Source organism: Triticum urartu, chromosome 7A (assembly GCF_056163025.1).
Source record: "Triticum urartu cultivar PI428250 chromosome 7A, HENAU_Tu73, whole genome shotgun sequence".
Lineage (NCBI taxonomy): Eukaryota > Viridiplantae > Streptophyta > Magnoliopsida > Poales > Poaceae > Triticum > Triticum urartu.
In genome coordinates this window covers 135,945,201-135,967,181 of record NC_141879.1, presented here as the reverse complement: position 1 = coordinate 135,967,181, position 21,981 = coordinate 135,945,201, and the positions used below count along the sequence as shown (strand labels likewise).

Here is a 21,981-nt window from a genome sequence, read left to right as displayed (position 1 = left end):
GGGGGCACCCGGTTGGGTGCGACATTACTGCACACGCACGCACGTATTCCTTCCTTTCCGATTTATAAGGCTTAATTCAAAAATCTCACCAACCAAGATAGATGGTGAGTGGTGAAATACTTTTTGTAGTTTGCAAAAGCATCAAATTAATGCTTTTGTTTTTCTCAAAAAAGTATGTTTACCAATGCATTAATTGCAATGCATGCATGCATAAATTACATGCATTGGTCAATTTTCTCTTAATACTTGCATGCAATGATTTAATGTATCTTGAAATCTGAATATGATGGAAAACAACCAAATTGAATCTTATAAAATGAAAAAACTAAAATTTTGAGATAAGCCCTATAAACCGGAGGAAATATGCCTCAAGCTTGAAGCGAGCCTTCCGTCACGGGCTGGAATGACTGATGGTAACTTGTGTGGCCCGCCGGACACCGGCGGCGGCATTCGTTGGCCCGTTCGGGCGGCGGCTTGTCCTGGCTCGGCTCGGCTCGGGGACGGTCGGGCGCCTTTCTTTTAAACCCTGCGTGAATGGCCCAGAACGGACGGACTAGCGGACGGACGGTTGGTGGTCGGATCTCGTCTCGCCGCCTGTGTAGTGTAGCGTAGGTCGGTCTTGTGGCTCTGCTGCAGTGGCGTAGTGGTTGTGGTCGGTGCTTGGCAGCACATAATCATGGCTCTTCTTTGTCTGAACAGTACTCCTCAACAGGTAGACTCGACAGTCGTAATTTATCCAACAGGATTCTCTCCACAAAAAACCTACACCTTTCCAATTATAAGTTGTTTTATGTATTTCAATATGAACTGCATACAAACTGAAATAAGTGAACGAACACACAAAAACACGTCTATACACATCCGATTTAGAAGAAAGCTACTCCCTCCGACCCATATCAATTGTCGCTGATTTAGTACAGCTTTGTTGCGAACAGAGGGGGTAACTAACACTAAACACAACAACGCAGTAGAAACAAGACAAGATCCACTCACCAATAATAGAACCTCTACGGAGCAAGCTTTTATTTCTTCCCCTCCAAATAATATCGCCCACGGGGTGTCACAAACATTAATTGTTTATTCAGTATTCACCCACTGCCAGTTGTACTACACACTGATGATCTTGCACTGACCAAGGAGCTCATAAAATGAGGACAGATCCAAGTCCGAGGGCACGGGGGCTCTCAGAGACGATACAGTAGCGAAGTTACATGATGATGCTAAGGTACAAAACTGATGGCTGTCTTCAGTGTGGCTTTGGCACGAACCCATCTACCGCGAAGTTTCGTGTAGCGGCAGGTAACGCTAGCCGGACGCCGTCGAGTTCGGGCTTCGCTATTACTTGGCAGCCAAGACGAGACCTGAAAAAGGTTAATTTAACAAATTATTCTTGGTCGAAACATTTAAAATAAAACAATTAACAATTTTCTTTTAGGAAGTAATACTGTAGTACAAAGCTACAATGGCGTTTATACATCTACAGCCTACCTGTATGGCCATGTGGGATAACATAATTTGCTATTCTATCAGTTAGTTCTATCTGATGCCCGTTCATGGCTAATAGCCTAATACAAGGCCTCATTCGGTTTGAAGGATTCTCATAGGCAAAACATAGGAACAAGGATTCCAGAGGAAAACTTTCATTAAATGCATTGGGTTTGAAGGAAAGGGGTACAATATTCCTTAGGAATACTATTAATTTCCTGTGTTTTTGGAGGAAACTACACATCCCCTCAAAGCTATTTTTTGCGTAGGAATGAGGCAATGCAATCCCCGAGGATGGCAAGTGCTATCCTATCATACTCCTGTACTACTTTTGAGTCCTACACTTTGGTTTCCTCCAAACCCTGAACCTCCTGGTTGACACTGTAGCACGACTTATGGTTCCTAAAGGTTGCATATATAGATGCTGGAAGGATTTTTTTCACAATGGCACAATGTATAAGTACTCCCTCCGTCCCATAATATAAGATATTTCTATATGCTTATTTGCATGACACATAGATATTTCTATATGCTTGTTTGCATGAAACATAGATATTTCTATATGCTTGTTTGCATGACACATAGATACTACTAAACTTGAGGGATTCATAAAAGATGGATAAACAAAAAAGAATCCTTTAGCAGCTAGATATCCACTTACGTTTCTGTCAGCCCAAATGCAAGGTCAAGCATATCATTTTCTTCATCTGTTGGATCCTCTAGCTTGTTATAGTCCTTTACATCCTGGATAAGTTTCAATTTGCTAGTCAGAAGAACTTTCAGCTTCTATAACTGAAGAGAAAAAAAACAGCATGGGTTATATCTACAACATACCATAACTATGACATGACAAGTGGAACATGCGAGCGACCCTTCACATGCTCCTGCAGTAACCAAAATAGTAGGCGAGGTTATTATCTAAAACTGAAATCAGCTGACAAGATCGTAAAAGGGCACATTAATATGCCCATTTAAAAAGTGAAAGACGACAACGTGATGTAACAGACAGTGCATGTGATGGGGTGTGAGGTGAATAAACACAGGTAGTTTAAAAACCTTCAAGTTCTATGTCATTTTCATGAGCAGCTTCTAACATGGACATTCCGACAGGAACACTTATCGTCTTCTCAGTGCCATCCTTGTTCACAAATGTTACAGAGATTCTGTACAGGGCAGGGAAAATTCAGAAGACCAGTTCTTTAACCCAAATTAAACAATTGCTTAAAGCTGAATACTAACACTCAGTAAAACCGATCAAGCTATTGTTCAAGGCCGCTATTTCCTCAAGATGTGGAAGGAGAAGCCCATCAAAAGGTGATAAAATGTTTAACAAAGAAAATAGCATTAGGAAATGGTCTGGACTAATATACTGCTTACTCCAAAGCTACAAAGATGGCTAGGTGTTTAAATTTCATGCTGCATAAAAAATGGAAGAAGACAAACACACTCACTTCTCCTTGTCCTCACCGCCTTCATCATGATGACTACTTGTTGCGGTGGAGAAGAGGATGCTCTTCTGAAAAATAAAGACCAGTGCAAATGATAAATCATCACTTCCATACATACAAACAGATTTCAACAGAAGGCAATGCTTTTCTTTTATTGAACACGCAGAAGGCAATGTTTACTTGCACATATAAGTAGAGTAGGTGGCAAAATGATACAGGTAGAGAAAATATAATCTCTACTTTTTTGAACAAACTTCAAAATGAATCTGAAACACGAAGAAGAAATGTGTGCATCATGTATAGAAAAAAACAATTCTATTGCTGCTTTGGTTATATTCTCGATCACAGCAGGAACACAAGGCAATAAGGCATAACCATGTTCTATACTAGCAACGATTATAACAGTACAAAAGGACTAACCGCTGGGGCTGAATGCCGGCTGACTTGACCTTGGTAGTAATTGCCACTATTGGTTGTCAAGTTTCCTGCTGCAAAAAGTCAACAAGTTGAGAATGCAGAACAAAATAAATACCTTCACTAAACTAGGCATGCGTAAACCCGGAAGGTTTCTCAAAATAAGTAATCAAGAAACATGACGAGACAGTTTTAGTAGGCTGAAAACCAGGATCAAACATCAAAGGAGGGTTCATTGAACTGCTTGGGAAAACCTCACTAAGCCAGAAGTTCAAGGAGGTGTTGGATTCAGAGACTCAATGATTTTCAACCAGGTTTTGCTCACTAGACAAGCCTGGCGTCTTCTCATTTTCCCAAACAGTATATGTGCAAGACTCCTCGAGGCCATATACTACCCAAGAGGGAACCTCATTGCATTATCTGGAGGATTAGGGATGGAAGTAAAGTTCGTATTTGGAGAGACAATTGGCTGCCAGGGAATCGTAACCTAAAGATCAGTTCAGAAAGGGGAAGTTTAAGATTATCTCGAGTCAAACAACTATTGATCCCAGGAAGAAAAGAGTGGAACACTCAACTGATTGCAAGAAGTTTCCTCCTGCACGATGCTGATCAAATCCTGAATATTCGCCTCCCCGAGTATAATTTTAAAGATCTCATAGCCTGGAACTATGAGACAAATGGTATGTTCTCATTCAGAAGTGCTTATAAACTGGCTTATAACCTCACGGTTGAGAGTCCTGTGCAAGAGGCTGCGAGTAGAGCAGGTGACTGTTCTAGACCTATCTGGCGTAATATTTGGTCTGCCCCTGTGCCTAATAAAAGTTCGTGTTTTCCCCTGGCGCCTAGCTGCTGATAACTTGGCTACTAAAGAGAAACAAATGGAAACCCATGCTCTATACGGGGTGTTGCAGAAGAAGATAATTTTCATGCAGTGGTTAACTGGTACAAAGGCAAGAGCTCTTCGTATGGAAGTTAGGAAGGGGTGGGATATTTCTGAAGAATCGCAGTTTGCTTATACAGGGAAAGATTGGCTGCTGATCTTGATTGCAAATCTAAGCAAGGAGACAAGGGGGCTGGTCCTTCTTTTGTGTAGAGTGTGGTACCTAAGAAACGATGTAATCCACAATAAAGGAGAAGCTCGCAAAAAAGATTCAGTTATTTTCCTCCAAAACTGTGCAGCTAGTCTCAATATGTGCAACTTAAAGCTGGGTGACTATAAACGCAAACACCCAATGTTTGAGCCTGGAATTAGTACACTGGCACCAGCAGAGGACGTGTACAGCCGAAATGAACCTGGTGAGACGCTGTGTTGGTTGGCGCCATTGTCTGGCTGGACGAAAACTAATCTAGACAGACCATTCTCTCCAGCGACAGGCGAAGCTAGTATTGGTGTTGTGGCTAGAAGGTCTGACTGTTATGTTCTCTTTTGTGCAGCTCGTTCTGTTACTTGCTCGGATACAGAAGAAGCTGAGCTGTTAGCTACCAAAGAAGGAATTGTACTTGCTAATTCTTCGTGCCAGGTCTCCTTTTCCATTGAAACTGATTGTGCCTATGTGATACAAGTTAGGAATGCTAAAGGGAGTGACAGTCAGGTCCAGCGAATGCGGGCTTATCAACGAAATCAAAAGTCTTCAGAGTCATGTTGCAGATATCAAGTTTGCGAAAGTGAAGAGGGAGAGAGAGTTCAATAGAGTTGCCCGTGAATTAGCGCCAAATGCTAGAATCAGTGGTTTGGTAGGGTTCTGAAGAGCTTAATTCTACTCCTGACCAATGCCGGGCTTTGGTTTCTGAAGATTGTAAGAACCTTATATAGCTTTAATGAAACAAAGCCCTCTCTTCAGTGTCAAAAATAAAATAAAAAACATGACTCCCAACTCAGGAATTGGCTAACATCAACGATGACTATCTCATTACAATGGTAGCCACAAAATGTGAAGCATTTGGTCCAAGCACAGCATACTTCACATATGCATCACATTTATACAAATTGACGTTCTTGAGCCATTCCTAATTAGGTCCAAGCACAACCATTTTCTCCTAATTCCTAATGTAACAGACAGTGTAGCAGGAAGAAGGGTGGAGAGGAGATACCAACCAGCTCTGGTCTCGCGCAGGAGCCGCGCCCCGAGCTGAGAGATCCTGGAGAGCATGGCAGCAGCGGAGCCTGCTGCCTCCGAACCCTAGAAGAACAATTCAAGAAACCACGAATCAGCACCACGAACGCCGGGCTGCAGGCCCAAAGAATGACCACGCAGAAGCAAGAGAGACAGTCTAGCAGCGGGAGCGATGGATCAAGAAAAAGCTAGAGAGGCGAGGAGACGAGCCTACCGGAAGCGGTGGGGGCCAGCCGCCGGTCTCCTTCCACGGCGGCGGGTGTGGTGGAGGAGGCTGGCTGAGCCGTGGTGGGGCCGTGTGGTCTCGAACCACCGCCGCCGCCTCCAGTACCGTGGGCCGGGGGTAAGTGGGCTGGAGAAAGCCCGTTAGATGGGCCGCGAGGAAAGCCCGTTAGCTAGGACATAAGATCCCGGAGGAAACCCTTCCCTAAACCCTCCTCTTTCCTCCTCCCCACTCCGTCCGCCGCCGGACGCCTGCCGCCTCCACCGAGGCGAAGCTCCGTCCCGCCACCGCCGCCGCCTCACGCCGTAAGTAGCCCCCAACTTCCCCCTCCGCTCTCCGCTCGCGTCCCTGCGTGCCGACCGTCTCGCATAGCCGTGTGCCCGTGATGATCCTCGCGGATGTCTGCGGCTGTGGACTCGTGCTTGTGTAGATTTGTGGCTTGGTTCAACCTGCCCATGCTCATCCCTGGTTGAATCTCTCAAGAGTTTGCGGACAGAGCAACTGCTTCATCTGTTTCGCGCTGTGTCTCTCGTATCTGACTGTAGGATTTGTGACAAGCGGCTCAATAAGGGTTCGCTGATTTGATGCGGAAGATAGGCGATGGTCGGCTAATAGTTTTCTAATTTGATGTTTTTCTGATTGATTCAAGGCTGCCCGGCTAGTTTAGTTGCAGCCGATTTAGACACCTGGCGTGGTATTTTGTCAGAAGTTGGAACTACTTCTGCTGTCTTCCTACTTTTATTTATGCTAATTTTGTAGTACAATCCATCGAGTATTTGACGCGATGAGAATGAAAAGCATGCATGTGTTGCTGTTGCACTTCCTCCTATGAGAGGATGTTGCTACCATGTAAGAATGGTGCGAGTGTTTCAGATCCTGAGTTAGTGTTCTGGTCTGATGCAACTGGGCACACTTGTGGTTCAATTCAACTATTTTTAGCTGCCAACAAAGAAACTGGGGCTTGACTTGCTGGTATCTAGGTGTGTAGATGTTTCTTTTTTCCTTTCGTATAAGAACGGTGTGCATGTTTAAGGCCCTGACTTGGTCTCCTGGTTGTGACCCCAACTGTTTATTCTTGTGCTTGAAGCCTTGCACTATGTTGAACCATCAACGAAGAAACTGGGGCTTGACTTGCTGGTATCTAGGTGTATAGATGTTTTTTTTTCATATAAGAACGATGTGCATGTTTAAGGTCCTGACTTAGCCTCCTGGTTGTGACCCCTACTGTTTATACCTGTGCTTGAAGCCTTGAACTATGTTGAACCATCAACAAAGAAACTGCGGTTAGCCGGCCCTTTTGTCTTATGTATTTATTATAAATCAAAGGTTTCCTTGTGTGTAACTACTAACTAGGATGCACTGATAATGATGGGCATGAATCTAGAGTCTTCACATGATTACAGATAGGTATTTTTTATGCAGTGCTTGCTAGATTTCTCCCTGGCTATGATTTTTGGAAATTGTGATTTCTTGCATTTGCGTGTAGACTTTTTTCTGCATTAGTTTTTTCACCTGTTTATCTGCATTGGATTGACATGACATTTTGTTTGTATCACAGGAGTAAGTAGCCAAGCTTACATCGGCAAGATGGTGCAGTATAATTTCAAGAAGATCACTGTTGTCCCTCCTGGGAAGGACTTCATCGACATAATCTTGTCCCGCACTCAGAGGCAAACACCAACTGTTGTCCACAAGGGCTATGCTATCAACCGCATTCGCCAGTTCTATATGCGCAAGGTTCGCTATACCCAGCAGAACTTCTATGAAAAGCTGTCCACCATCATCGATGAGTTCCCCAGACTGGATGACATCCACCCTTTCTATGGCGATCTCCTTCATGTGCTCTACAACAAGGATCATTACAAACTTGCCTTGGGTCAGATCAATACAGCTAGAAATATCATTGCAAAGATCTCCAAGGACTATCTGAGGCTGCTCAAGTATGGAGACACCCTGTACCGGTGCAAGTGCCTGAAGGTAGCTGCTCTCGGTCGCATGTGTACTGTTCTAAAGCGTATCAGTCCTAGTTTGGCATACCTGGAGCAGATCAGGCAGCACATGGCCAGGCTTCCATCAATTGACCCAAACACCCGTACTATCTTGATTTGTGGGTATCCAAATGTTGGGAAGAGCTCTTTCATGAACAAGGTTACAAGGGCTGATGTGGACGTACAGCCTTATGCTTTCACAACAAAATCCCTTTTTGTTGGCCATGCAGATTACAAGTATCTGCGGTACCAAGTGATTGACACTCCTGGGATCCTTGATCGGCCTTTTGAGGACAGGAACATCATAGAAATGTGCAGTATCACCGCTCTCGCCCACTTGAGGGCTGCTGTGCTGTTCTTCTTGGACATCTCTGGTTCTTGTGGGTACACTATTGCTCAGCAAGCTGCACTCTTCCACAGTATAAAATCCTTGTTCATGAATAAGCCTCTGGTCATTGTGTGCAACAAGACTGATTTGCAGCCGCTTGATGGGCTTTCTGAAGATGACATGAAGCTAGTAATGGAGATGAAGTCAGAGGCTATGAAGACTATACCTCAAGGTGGAGATCCTAGTGAAGAGGGTGTTTTGTTGACTATGAGTGCTTTAACAGATGAGGGTGTGATGGCTGTTAAAAATGCTGCATGTGAGAGGCTTCTTGAGCAGAGGGTGGAGATCAAGATGAAATCAAAGAAGATCAATGACTGCTTAAACAGGTTTCATGTTGCTATGCCCAAGCCTCGTGACAACAGAGATAGGCCTACTTGCATTCCTCAGGCTGTTCTTGAAGCTCAAGCGATTGCTGCTGCAAAGGAAAAGAAGAAACTTGAGAGGGACCTTGAGAATGAGAATGGAGGTGCTGGTGTCTATTCCGCCAGTCTCAAAAAGCGTTACTTGTTGGCTGATGATGAATGGAAGGAAGATATTCTCCCTGAGATATTGGATGGGCATAATGTTGCTGATTTCCTGGATCCGGATATCTTGGAAAGGTGTGAGGAGCTGGAAAGGGAGGAGGGTCTTCGTCTTGAAGAAGAAGCTGCTCAGGATGCTTTCATGATTGATGGCCATGATGAGTTAACTGAAGAACAGCGTGAGATATTGGGTAAGATTAGGAAGAAGAAGGCAATGCTCATCCAAGAGCATAGGATGAAAAAGAGTACTGCAGAGAGCCGTCCTATTGTTCCAAGGAAGCATGACAAGGATAGGAAATTCACAACCAAGAGACTGGGCAGGCAACTCACATCCATGGGTGTTGATCCTACTGCCGCTGTGAACCGACTTCGCAGCCAGTCGAGAGGCCGTAAGCGTGAGAGGTCACTGAGCAGAGCTGATGGTGAGGACGCTATGGACGTTGATGGCCAGCACTCCGACAAGAAGCTGCGTACGAGGTCGAGGTCTAGGTCCAAATCACGACCAATTGAAGAGGTTGTACCAGGTGACGGGATCCGGGACGTTGCTCAAAAGAAGAAGGCCATCAAGAAATCGAGGGACTCTGTCAAGAACAGGAACAAGGAGGCTCGCCGTGGAGAGGCGGATCGCGTCATCCCCACCTTGAAACCGAAGCATCTCTTCTCTGGAAAACGAGGAGTTGGAAAGACCCAGAGGCGATAAACCAGTCAATGTGGACATTGCTGCTTGCGATCACTCATTCAGGTGTGTAAACTGTGCTTTCACTTGGTTATTCTTCCACCTAGTTAACAAATCTTTCTCCCGTATGATCATAAAACTACTCTGTTTTCCCCATAAGGATAGGGTTATTAATCCTTAAATTATGCTGATTTTGTAAATCGAATGCAAATGTTAGAACCAGCACTGATCTTGTAGTCAATTGGTTGCAGTGTAGTTAGCTGCGAGTTCTGTTTACGGATTATACTGTCAAATTGGATTAGTAATTTTCTCAATAGATATAGATATGTAAAAGCATCGTCATCATAAACTTGTGATTGGTGATGCAAGCACCCAGGATCTTATAGAAAAGTTTGTAAAGTATTGCTCGAGCTACATCCACATGTTTATTGTAAGGTTGAAGCTCAGCCCTTTGATTTTCTCCTTGTGCAGGAACTACAGGATCACTGCCATTTTCCGTGCTGGGCATTGCGGGAGGCTTCAGCACCAACCTGGCAGGAGGAGATACTATCTACTGCATTTTTACTTGTGTCTGGCCTTTGCTCTCTGTTACGACACTTGGTCCTCCTTTGTTAGACTATATCGTTGCTGAACTACATGGTTGTACCTTCGGTTTACTCTGCACTTGTGTGGAGCGGAGTCAAATTTTGTTTGATGGTGTTATTAATGTATTTGAACGGGCCGCTTGTTTTCCTTTTCGTGAAATGTTTTGATACTGTGATATTGCACCTCGGTCTGGAACCTGTGAGTTTCAGTAATTTCAACGGGCACCCCCTTAGTTGCGCGTAGCATTGTCAGGCCCCAGTGCTTGCGGTTGGTAAATGGCAAGTGCTTGCAAACTTGTGATTTTTCCAGGCAGAGTAGCTGTTTCTCAAGAGGAACTTAATCATACTTGGTGAGTTATCTAGTCTGGTGAAATAACTTGTAGGATTTTGGCCCCTCTTGTTTCCTTTTGCAACTGAAGATTTTCTTGTTGTTTTAAAACTTAACAACTCTGCATGTTCTACTGCCAGTTATAACTTTATTCTTTCTATACTCACATGGATACAGGGCATACAACGGTGCATGTAAGGTTTGGCATTAAAAATCATGGCAACAGCTGCGATGGAGATGAGTTTTAGGACAAAGTTCCCAGTCTAGACAAAGTTCTTAGTTTGGACAAAAACATCAGTCTAGCATGGGAGTCATGCGTGGCTGATTGTACAAACTTCCAGACTCCAGAACATCTAGCATCCCTCGCGCACTATAAAGAGAGGAGGGCTGAGCGCTGTGAGAAGACACAGACGAGACGGAGTTCAGAGCTTCGAGCTAGAAGAGCCTCCAGCGCACTCTGACCTTACTAGTAGTATCACCACCACTTATAGAATAGCCACCATATCAAAGGTGCTGTAATCTCCAAGAATAATAAGGTATTTTTTTATCTTGTGTAATCCCTTCGTGACCTCCCGAAAGGGAAAATGGAAATGAAGTTTCGTACTTCACTTGTATTTTTTTATGAATTTATGTCCGTTTGAATGAGAACCTTATGGCTGTAGAGAAGTGTCCTTTTCGGATGAAACTATCTGGGAAGATGTAAGTTTGTATTTAAAAACATCAAGTGAATGAACCCTAGCTACATCTGATACAACATAATAATAAAAAATATAATGAGTACTGAGTAGGATATCATACCACTGTGTGCACACCATCGATTGTTCTGTTGGCCTCACCAGCCCCTAATAGATCGTATAATAAGATATAACAAGCTTAATAAAGAATAGACTGTGCAAACAGTAATAAAGAATTAAATATTAGAGAGTGAGTAAAATATTAGTCTAATCGCCTAGAGTTTGAACGAGAGAAAGAATACTATCTAGCAGGGTTAGAAACTCATAAAATAGAATAAATAAACTAGAGGCAAGAGCGAGAAAAACTAAAAGATGAGTTAGAGAATAGTAAAGAGCGAGAAGATAATGTTGCTAAAAGCATGTAGATGAAAGAACAAATGGTAACGGTAAGAGGTAAAAATGGGGACAGATTAATACAATTAAAAGATGCAATAACTAGTTTTGGAAACAAATATATCGTTCGATTACCATTCAATGAAGTGCTAGGGATAAGGATCCCAGTTAGAATAGTTCTAAGGCAAAATATTTCCTATAAAATATTGGCACTATTAGATACGGGTTACACAAAGAACATAATCCATGATAAATATTTTGTGAGATGTCCCAAACTAGTCGAAACCATAGATGATAATAAAGCCGAAGTATCTACTGATATGTCTGGAATAAAGAAAATCCATAACCAATTGGCATATGATATTGAAGCTTACAGAAATGGCATGAAATATACAATAGATGAAGTTATAATAATAGATTTGTCAGTAATAAATGATGATATGATAATAGGGTTAAGATTTTTACAACAATCTTTATAAACCATGATTTTACATGAAGAAGGGGTTACATTTATTCCATATCAAGATAATGTTCCATAAATATCCGAAGTATAGAAACAAAAAAAGGATTTACAAAATGTAGAAATATCTAATTTAGATGATGAATATAACACAAGTTCAGATCCCCTTGATTTCTGTAAAGAAGAAGAACTTAGTGAGACCATAGAAGAATATCATATAGAAAATACATATACAAAATGTATAGGGTTACAATCATTCTCTTCAAGTTGGTATAGAGATATAAAATCCAAAAAAGATATAGACAAGATTGTGCGAAGACTGGAAAATATACAAATTATTGAGAAAATACCAATGTAACATTGTGATAAGAACTCTATAGTTTGCAATATTAATATCATAAACCCGGATTATATAATTAAGTTAGGACCAATAGAAGCCACTCCTAAAGATTTTGAAGAGTTCAAACTGCATATTGATGATTTACTAAAATTAAAAGCGATTAGAGAAAGCAGAAGCACTCATCGGTCTACTGCTTTTACAGTTAGTAATCATGCTAAAGTTGTAAGAGGTAAATCGATAATGGTAATTAATTTGAAAAGGCTTAATGATAATACGATAGAAGACACATTCAATATACCTAATAAGAGGGACTAGATTAACAAAATACAAGGAAGCAAATATTTCTCTAAATTTTATTTAAAAGCGGGATTTTGGCAAGTAAAATGGCTAAAGAATTTATCCCTTGGACTGTTGGGGAACGTAGTATTTCAAAAAATTTCCTACGATCACGCAAGATCTATCTAGGAGATGCATAGCAACGAGTGGGGAGAGTGTGTCCACGTACCCTCGTAGACCGAAAGCGGAAGCGTTAAGTAACACGGTTGATGTAGTCGAACATCTCCGCGATCCAACCGATCAAGTACCGAACGCATGGCACCTCCGCGATCTGCACACGTTCAGCTCGGTGACGTCCCTCCTACTCTTGATCTAGTTCAGGACGAGGGAGAGTTTCGTCAGCACGACGGCGTGATGACGGTGTTGATGAAGTTACCGACGCAGGGCTTCGCCTAAGCACTACATCGATATGACCGAGGTGGAAATCTGTGGAGGGGGCACACACACAGCTAAGACAACTGTCAACTTGTGTGTCTATGGGGTGCCCCTCTCCCTCATATATAAAGGAGTGGAGGAGGGGAGGGCCGACCCTCATAGGGCGCGCCCAAGGGGGGGGGGTCCTACTCCCAGTAGGAGTAGGTTTCCCCCCTTCCCTAGTTGGAGTAGGAGAAGAAGGAAGAGGGAGAAGGAGAAAGGAAGGGGGGCAGCCCCCACCCCAATTCGGATTGGGCTTGGGGGGGGGAGCGCCCTCCACCTGGCCTCCTCCTCCTCTCTTCCACTAAGGCCCAATAAGGCCCATTGACTCCCCGGAGGGTTCCGGTAACCTCCCGGTACTCCGGAAAATGCCCGAACTCTTCCGGAACCATTCCGGTGTCCAAACATAGCCTTCCAATATATCGATCTTTATTTCTTGACCATTTCGAGATTCCTCATCATCTCCGTGATCACATCCAGGACTCCGAAAAATCTTAGGTACATCAAAACACATAAACTCATTGTCGGTGTCAAAACCGGCGGATCTCGGGTAGGGGGTCCCGAACTGTGCATCTAGGCGGATGGTAACAGGAGGCAGGGGACACGAAGTTTTACCCAGGTTCGGGCCCTCTTGATGGAGGTAAAACCCTATGTCCTGCTTGATTAATATTGATGATATGGGTAGTACAAGAGTAGATCTACCACGAGATCAGAGAGGCTAAACCCTAGAAGCTAGCCTATGGTATGATTGTATGTTATTATTGTGTCCTACGGACTAAAACCCTCCGGTTTATATAAACACCGAAGGGGGCTAGGGTTACACAAGGTCGGTTACAAAGGAGGAGATATGCATATCCGTATTGCCTAGCTTGCCTTCCACACCAAGTAGAGTCCCATCCGGACACGAGACGAAGTCTTCAATTTAGTATCTTCATAGTCCAACAGTCCGGCCAAATATTATAGTTCGGCTGTCCGGAGACCCCCTAATCCAGGACTCCCTCAGTAGCCCCTGAACCAGGCTTCAATGACGATGAGTCCGGCGCGCAGTATTGTCTTCGGCATTGCAAGGTGGGTTCCTCCTCCGAATACACCACGGAAGAATTTGAATACAAGAATAGTGTCCGACCCTGCAAAATAAGTTCCACATACCACCGTAGAGAGAATAATATTTTCGCAAATCTAATTTGCTGACTTGTTTCGGCAACACGACATTATGTCATGGCCCGGTGATTATTCGAACCGTTTCCTTTAACTAGTCCAGCACATAACACGAGGCAGTTTTTTGACACGTCTTGTCAAAGCACAGATCGTGTCCCCTTATCACGGGATTCTCATCAATACGGGCGTGGGTAACCCAACCGTGTCTAGGACTCCTAGATTATAGGCAAGTCCCAAACGGCTACGGAGAGGACGCTTGATATTCACCCTCTTTATAAAGGGACAAGGCTTTTACTTTTTTCCCTCCCGTGCTCAATCGAATCCTTCCCCCGCCTCGAGTTCTAACACCCAAAGCCCAGGTTAGGTGCTCCGGGTCGTCAATCATGTCCGGATCTAGCCTTCAAGGCCGATGGATGCCCTCCTCTGTTACGGAAGAAGACATCAAGAAGTTGAGGGAGGCCAGATACCTGACCGTCGAGGCTTCGCATCGGCTGCCTACCCGAGGGCAGGTCGTCCCTACTCCTGAACCCAACGAAGACGTCGTGTTCATCTCCCACTTCCTCCGAGGTCTAGGCCTCACTCTGGATCCCTTCGTTAGGGGGCTGCTGTTTTATTACGGGCTAGATTTCCACGATCTAGCCCCGGACTCCTTTCTCCACATCTCATCATTTATTGTTGTATGTGAGGCTTTCCTCCGCATTACCCCCCACTTTGGCCTATGGCTCAAGACCTTTGACGTGAAGCCGAAGATGGTCAAGGGGCAGCATGTAGCGTGCGGAGGCGCATTAATAAGCAGGATCGCCGGAGCTCCATGGCCAAAGGGTTCTATTCCAGAGGTGTCCGGATTATGGCAACGGGAGTGGTTTTGCATCACAGCTCCCAGAAGTGCCAAGTGGGCGGCTGCCCCTGCTTTCCGCTCAGGCCCTCCGCCACAACTGATGTCATGGATTAGCAGAGGGCTGAGCTGGGGTCCCGCCAAGGACGTGCCTGTACTGCAAAGCCACATTCAAAATCTCTTTGAAGGAGATTTCAGTTTGATTATGGTAATGCAAGTCATGCTGGTTCGACGAATCCAGCCATGCAAACGCCGGCCTCTTCGCATGTGGGAGTTCAACCCAGAAGGACCGCGTGCTATTCAAAATTTCCTTGGCCTGACGCACGAGGAGATGTATAGATCATTCTTCGGACCCCAGATAGAGTGTCCGGATACTACCGAGGACGTGGGCCTGAGCACCAACCGCACCGCCGACCAAGTAAGTTATCCTCTAGCCGAACACACCGTATTTCATTTATCATGACGTTATTCTGAGAGATCGCTCTTTGACCAGGACTGGATAACAAAGGCGAAGATGATTCGGTGTTCGGCCCCCCTTCCTGAGGGTTTGGAAAATCCGGTACTGGAAAAGATGCTCGAGCTAGCACCTTGCCCGGAGCCCTCAAAGGAAGACAAAATGGGGGAATAATGAGGGCGAAAGCGGGCCTCCACCGCTACCTATTCCGACCGAGGGAACGAGCGCCTTCGTGAGGGAGGATAACCGAGGGGAGGAATCTGACATTCTCTCACCCCGGGGAAGGAAGAGGACTACCTCTGAAGATCCGAAAACCAAGGTTTACAAGCGGGAGAAGAAATCTCCACCAGAGGGTCCTGCCTTGGAGGGTGCTCTTGCCACACAAAGTCCGCGCGGGGATCAGCCCTCTAACGAGCTGTAAGTAATTAAAAAGTACTTTAATAGTGAAGATATATTACCTTACCTCTGAGGAAAATAACCGAAGTATTTATCTTACAGTTCGGATCTTAGCCCTTCTCAGCAGAGCTCGTCTTCGGGGGATCTTCTTCCGAAGATGATGGAGAGCGAAACGCCTCCCCCGGACTCCTCCGCTCAAGAAGCGGGCGACCTTGAAGTGTCGTCACGGAGGGCCTCTCCGGATCCGGTGAGGCCAGAAGATAATCCTATAGTCACCCGAAGTCCCCAGTGTCCGACTCTTGAAGAGAGCAAACAGAAGAGTCCGGCACCGTCTGGTATGCGGTCGGACGTACTGAGAGAGCTATTGGAACGGGCGGCCATCTCAGAAGAACATCGTACATTGATGGGTACGGTGATGGAAAGGATTTCATCCGCCGAAAGCGGGTTGCATGATGCCTTTATGAGTCTACTGACGGGCTTTGAGGTACGTAAAATGATGTACATTTGTGATGGTACCGCACATTTTTAGGTGTGCCCTGTGTAGATAGTAGCCCCTGAGACTCTGGTTGTCGCCAAGAATGGCGGCAAACAGAGGATCGTAGTCCCAGGCAATAACCATACCGCTTTAATGTGCAGGTAGTGGGAGCTCTGGTGGCTAGCCGGACTCATGAGTTTGCCGAACTGAAGCGGCAACTAGATGCGGCGGATGCCGACATCGAGCTTGTAACAAGAGGCTTGACGAGGCACAGGGTAAGCGGTATTTTCTGGTGAATGCCACATAGTAAGAGCAGCATGATGCCAGTATCTTTAATATGTTGTGACTGCAGATGGAGCTGCCACCGTGGAAACCCTACGGGCGGAACTTGCCCAAGCCAAAGAACAAGCAAGGATTAGTAATGCGGCCGCTTTGAAGGCGGCCGAAGAGTTGAAAGCCGAGAAGGCCGCGCATTGCGAGAGCAAAGAGAAGACGGCCAAGATGGCCGTAAAGTTAAAAGACACCGCCGACCGTTGCCAGTTCCTTGAAAAAGAAAATCGAGCGAAGGCTATGGACCTTGAAAAGGCCACGATGGCGAACAAAGACACCCGCTCTGCTATGAGAGCGAAGAAGGAGGAGCTGCGTGAAGCCGGGGATATTGCGGCTGGGAAGCCCTTTATGCTACGGAGGAAGTTCGGAGATCCGCGGTATGCCCCTCTGGATCGGCTGTGGAGTTCGGCAGACGCATATATGGACTTGGCGGCGAGCGCTGTCGATCCGGCCAAATACTTCCGCGATCAAACAGATCGTGAAGTGGACAAGCTGTTCTGGTCGCAATTTAACGTTCCAGAGCATCCGCTTCCGTTGACTGATCAGCTAGCCGAATGGGCCGAACTCAATAGGTTGTCCGGACTCGCCATGAGGTCTGTCGTGGATCAGTTGTGGCCGGAAAAGCCGAAGCCGAACATCTATTTCAGCTTAGTGCAGCAGTTCCTTGGTGCAGTGCCGCGCATCAATGCGATGAAGAGGTCGGCGTGCATAGAAGGCTCGCGGATGGCCCTTGCCCGTGTTAAAGCATACTGGGCAGAGATGGATGCTACCACTGTTGCGGCCCAGGGTTCGGCCATAGGCCGAGTGGCTGCCAAGCACTATTTTGAAGAGGTTCTCGAGGGTGCTCGTTTGATAGAGGCCCAGTGCTCGAAGAATATTATGTTTGAGTGACATGTATTCCCATTGTAAACACAATGTTTTTATGAAATTTATTAAGGCTGTGTTTATACTTTTGCCTGAAAGTAATATGATGCCTCCTGTGCGGCCGTTTATGTATACATGTGTATAACCTGAAAGATTGCAGTCGTCGACTTCAGCCCCCACGCATATAATGCCGAGGTGTTCACAGAAGACGCGTGTTCACACTTAACCCAACGTCTTGGTCCTATTAAGGAGGTGATAGCGCAGCGAACGAGGCAACCAGACTATAATGCTTTAACACTTTCACTTAGCCATAGGAGTTTGACGGTGGGGCTACTATATAGCCCTTGGTGGCTCTGCACTCTCCCGAATTCGGGGTGCGTACATGCCTGGCCGGGAAACGGCCCTTCGTTAAGGTGGAGGAATTCTAACATTCCGATAGGTCATCGAGTGGTTGACCAGTCTCACGCTATATCATGACAGTCAGTTTTCGGCTTTCTCTACTGAGGTGCTCGTCCGGATGACCCAGGGCACAATCGCAGTAGTTCTCCTAGTGCTACCTTAGCCGATAGAGCGGAATGTAAGGTACCAAAACATAGGAGCCGGGCAAACCCAACATTTGACCAAAGACATGATTCGGAGCTGATGCATATAGGGCCAAACTCGCGACGCCGAACACTCCCTAAGGTATTCGGTCTTTATGGTATGAACCGGGCCTAATCAGTGCCCTTTGTAAGAAGCCCATGGTGTTCAGGTACGTGCATTATTCTGACGTGGCCACATGCCAAGACGCCAGCATCCTTCTCAATTGTACTGAGAATCCGAGGGATGTGTATCAACAGGAGACAATAAAAAAGGTTGATGCAGGGTCTTAATCTAAAAAGAATCCTTGGAAAGGGTCCCTGCTACACGTCTGCGCCTGTGTCTCCGTTGTGCCGTATCCTGGACGGGTGTAGCACGGTGGTCATCTGTAAAAGAGAGGAACTTAGGTGAAAAGTTGTCGTGCAAAAAGGTAGGTTTTTTGAAAAAACCATGTACAATTCAAGATGAGTAAAAATTGCCACTTGTCTGCGCGCGTTGAGCCCCTTGTATTTGTGATAGGGGTGTGGCCATCAAACCTGTATGAATTACATACAGCTGCGCCAGACTCGTCTAACCATGTCCGTGGTCTTGATGACCTATCGAATGCTTTGGTTGGTGAGGCCGTTTTAGTGTGCGACTGCCCAGGCAGCCGCATTCTCTTCGGCGCGCAGGGATCGCTCCATATTTCCATTTACTGTAATGATGCCACGTGGACCGGGCATCTTAAGCGTGAGGGAAGCGTAGTGCGGTATTGCGTTAAAGCGAGCGAAAGCTTCGCGTCCAAGTAGTGCTTGATAGCCACTTTGGAACGGAGCAATGTGGAGGGTTAAATTTTCGCTGCGGAAGTTACCGGGGAAGCCGAATATAACTTCTAGTAGTAGGGAGCCCGTGCAGTGAGCCCCTGGGCCTGGCATTACTCCTTTAAAGGTAGTATTGTTGTGGCAAATTTTCGTTGGGTCTATCCCCATTTTGCGGATTGTGTCCTGATATATCAGGTTTAGACTGTTGCCACCGTCCATCAGGACTCATGTGAAATGGTATCCGTCAATTATTGGGTCTAATACCAAGGCAGCCCATCCTGCATGCCGGATATTTGCTAAGTAATCCCGATGGTAGAAAGTGATCGGTTGAGCCGACCAGTGGCAGGACTCCGCGGTGATAGGCCCTTGGGCATATTTCTCTGAGAGTGCTGCTTTATTTCTCCCCTTGATCACGTGTAACACGTTTACTGTTTTGACTTCTGGTGGAAATTTCTTTTGTTCCCCAGTGTCTTGCTTGAGAGGCTCATCCTCGTCTTCGCTTGGTGTATCCTCCCCCTTGTGTACGGCGTTCAGCTTGCCGGACTGCTTGAAGACCCAACATTCTCTGTGGGTATGATTAGCGGGTTTACCAGGGGTGCTATGGATCTGACATATTTGGTCCAGAGTTTTGTTCAGGCTGTACAGTTCATCTCTGGCGCCTTTAGGGGGGGGGGCTTTTGTTGACCTGGCCGAGAGCTTCTGAATCCAGCATTTACTGCCGTGCTCTTCGGGCTGTCTTCTTTATTCCGGCGCTTATTATTTTTGCTGCATCGTGATTTCCCATTTCCATCTCTAACTTCAGATGTACTTGGGTCACTGGTGCTGCATATGGCTAGCCAGCTGTCCTCACCCGCGCAAAAGCGGGTCATGAGGCTTGTTAATGCTGCCATTGTTCTCGGCTTTTCTTGGCCGAGGTGTCTGGCAAGCCATTCGTCGCAGACACTATGCTTAAAAGCTGCCAAGGCTTCGGCGTCCGGACAGTCGACTATTTGGTTCTTTTTACTAAGAAACCTGTTCCAAAGCTTTTGGGCTGACTCTTCGGGCTATTGAGTTATATGAATCAAATCATTCGCATCCGGAGGTCGGACATAAGTCCCTTGAAAATTTTCCCGAGAAGCATCTTCGAGCTCTTCCCAGCTTCCAATGGAGTTTTCAGGAGGCTTTTAAGCCAGTGCCGAGCTGGCCCTTTGAGCTTGAGGGGTAAGTACTTGATGGCGTGGAGATCATCTCCTCGAGCCATATGGATATGGAGGATGTAGTCCTCGGTCTGTTGTTCCGTCGTATGCCTCTATGTTTATGGGTTTGAATCCCTCTAGAAATTCATGGTCCAGCACCTCATCGGTGAAACATAGGGGGCGTCCGGCACCCCTGTATCTGGGTTTACCGTGTTGTTCAGATGTTTGTTGTGTTGCATCGTATGCTGGAGTGCGCTTGCGTGGTCCATAGATGGATCTGGTTGCGCCGCCCTTTTGATGCGAGCCCTCGCGTGGATCGCGTATTGGCTTATGTGCAGCGTTGTTTGCCGCTCTATGTTGGCCGTGAGGTCGTCTATCCGGCCAGGTGGCCGTTTTAATTTTTGGTTGCGGGGGATCTAAGGCCTCCTCATCGAATTCAGGTAGCAACTTCCGCTTTGGGTAGCTCTTGGTGGGGCAATTACCACCGTACTTCGCTGCCGTATTGAGTACTTTACTCCATCTGATTTTAAGTGTGTCTTGCGCAGCCTTGAGCCTTTGCTTCTGCTTTTTTAGACTCCTTGCGGTGGCAACGAGCCTTTGACGGGCATTCTGTTGCTCTGGGTGTCTGTCCGGTGTGATGTCATCCGGACTGTTATCTTTGACAGAATCGGGTTGTTCGGTTTGATTCTCTGTGTTGCCGTGGTCCGGCGATGGTTCACCCTGCTCTAACGCTGGGTCTGTATGATCGTTGTTTCTGCCGAGGCGGGATTTGGAGCGGTGCTTACGCCGCCGCTTTGACTGCTTCTTGAGGGGAAAACCCTTCATTGCGTCCTTCTGTTCCTCGTGGTCGTTTTCTTTTGGTGTGTCCACCATGTATACGTCATGTGATGAAGTGGGCGTCCATTGCCCTGTGGGCAGTGGTTCCTGTTCGTCTCCTGCATCGTTGTCCGTACCGTCGATGTCTTCGGAGTCGAAGTCAAGCATGTCGGTTAGGTCATAGACAATGGCTACTAAGTGGGTGGTGGGTGGGCGGTGAATTTTGACGCCATCCGCATCCCAATCCTGCCGGACATAGTTCAGCCAGGATTCTCCTGACAAGGAGAGAGACCTTAATGAGTTCAGTATGTCGCCAAGGGGCAAGTGCTGAAAAATATCCGCGGAGGTAAACTCCATGATCGGCGCCCAATTGGATTCGCTAGGATCGGGCGCAGGCGGTTCGGAGTCCGTGGCCGGAGAGAGATCCGGCAGTTTGTCAACATGGCTCTCGTGCAGAGTAAGGTCAATGTTCGGCTCGATTGCCGATGGGGGTAAGGCCTCCGTGGCGGGGTCCATCCACCCGTCCATGGACGGCGCAACTGGCTTCGAATTGAGGGTCGGAGCGGCTGCCGGTGCGATCTCCTGAACACTGTCGGATGGTAGAGCTAAATCGTAATCATCATGACCGCATGACACACAAGGCAGAGGCTCGAATCCGTCGAAGATCAAGTCTCCGCGAATATCGGCCGTGTAGCTTAAGCTTCCAAATCTGACCTGATGGCCAGGGGCGTAGCTTTCAATCTGCTCCAGATGGCCAAGTGAATTGGCCCGTAGTGCAAAGCCGTCGAATACAAAAATCTGTCCGGGGAGAAAAGTCTCACCCTGGACTGCATCGCTATCGATGATAGAAGCAGCCATCAAGCCTAACGGCGACGACATAGAGGAACTCTCAATGAAAGCACCAATGTCGGTGTCAAAACCGGCGGATCTCGGGGAGGGGGTCCCGAACTGTGCGTCTAGGCGGATGGTAATAGGAGGCAGGGGACACGAAGTTTTACCCAGGTTCGGGCCCTCTTGATGGAGGTAAAACCCTACGTCCTGCTTGATTAATATTGATGATATGGGTAGTACAAGAGTAGATCTACCACGAGATTAGAGAGGCTAAACCCTAGAAGCTAGCCTATGGTATGATTGTATGTTATTGTTGTGTCCTATGGACTAAAACCCTCCGCTTAATATAGACACCGAAGGGGGCTAGGGTTACACAAGGTCGGTTACAAAGGAGGAGATATGCATATCCGTATTGCCTAGCTTGCCTTCCACGCCAAGTAGAGTCCCATCCAAACACGAGATGAAGTTTTCAATTTAGTATC

The 21,981-nt window shown here is 46.3% G+C and overlaps 2 protein-coding genes across 3 annotated transcripts; one reads left to right on the top strand and one right to left on the bottom strand.

Moving 5' to 3' along the window:
- Nucleotides 1-996: 996 nt before the first annotated feature.
- Nucleotides 997-5,811, bottom strand: LOC125520719 (uncharacterized). Of its 2 annotated transcripts, none has more exons than XM_048685706.2 (8): nt 5,676-5,811; nt 5,443-5,527; nt 3,354-3,418; nt 2,937-3,001; nt 2,542-2,648; nt 2,320-2,369; nt 2,147-2,229; nt 997-1,361 (listed from the first exon to the last, which is right to left on the bottom strand). In XM_048685706.2, the coding sequence occupies exons 2-8, from the start codon at nt 5,495-5,497 to the stop codon at nt 1,247-1,249; spliced, it is 540 nt and encodes a 179-aa protein (XP_048541663.1). In that variant the 5' UTR covers nt 5,498-5,527; nt 5,676-5,811; the 3' UTR covers nt 997-1,246. The 2 variants fall into 2 exon arrangements, with proteins under 2 accessions (XP_048541663.1, XP_048541661.1); XM_048685704.2 differs by having other exon boundaries at nt 3,354-3,421; nt 5,676-5,808.
- A 33-nt stretch (nt 5,812-5,844) lies between these two features.
- On the top strand, nt 5,845-9,994 carry LOC125520718 (nucleolar GTP-binding protein 1). The gene is made up of 3 exons (XM_048685701.2): nt 5,845-5,989; nt 7,243-9,323; nt 9,729-9,994. Exon 2 carries the CDS (start codon nt 7,272-7,274, stop codon nt 9,279-9,281), a length of 2,010 nt encoding a protein of 669 aa, XP_048541658.2. The 5' UTR covers nt 5,845-5,989; nt 7,243-7,271; the 3' UTR covers nt 9,282-9,323; nt 9,729-9,994.
- The last annotated feature ends 11,987 nt before the right edge of the window (nt 9,995-21,981 follow it).

Excerpts from the sequence above, each read along its gene's own strand:
- LOC125520719 (XM_048685704.2), bottom strand. The coding sequence starts at position 5,497 with ATGCTCTCCAGGATCTCTCAGCTCGGGGCGCGGCTCCTGCGCGAGACC. Across the intron at positions 2,370-2,541 it reads AAATGACATAGAACTTGAAG|GAGCATGTGAAGGGTCGCTC; the intron begins GTTTTTAAACTA and ends TGGTTACTGCAG. Across the intron at positions 1,362-2,146 it reads GCATTTGGGCTGACAGAAAC|GTCTCGTCTTGGCTGCCAAG; the intron begins GTAAGTGGATAT and ends AACCTTTTTCAG.
- LOC125520718 (XM_048685701.2), top strand. The coding sequence starts at position 7,272 with ATGGTGCAGTATAATTTCAAGAAGATCACTGTTGTCCCTCCTGGGAAG.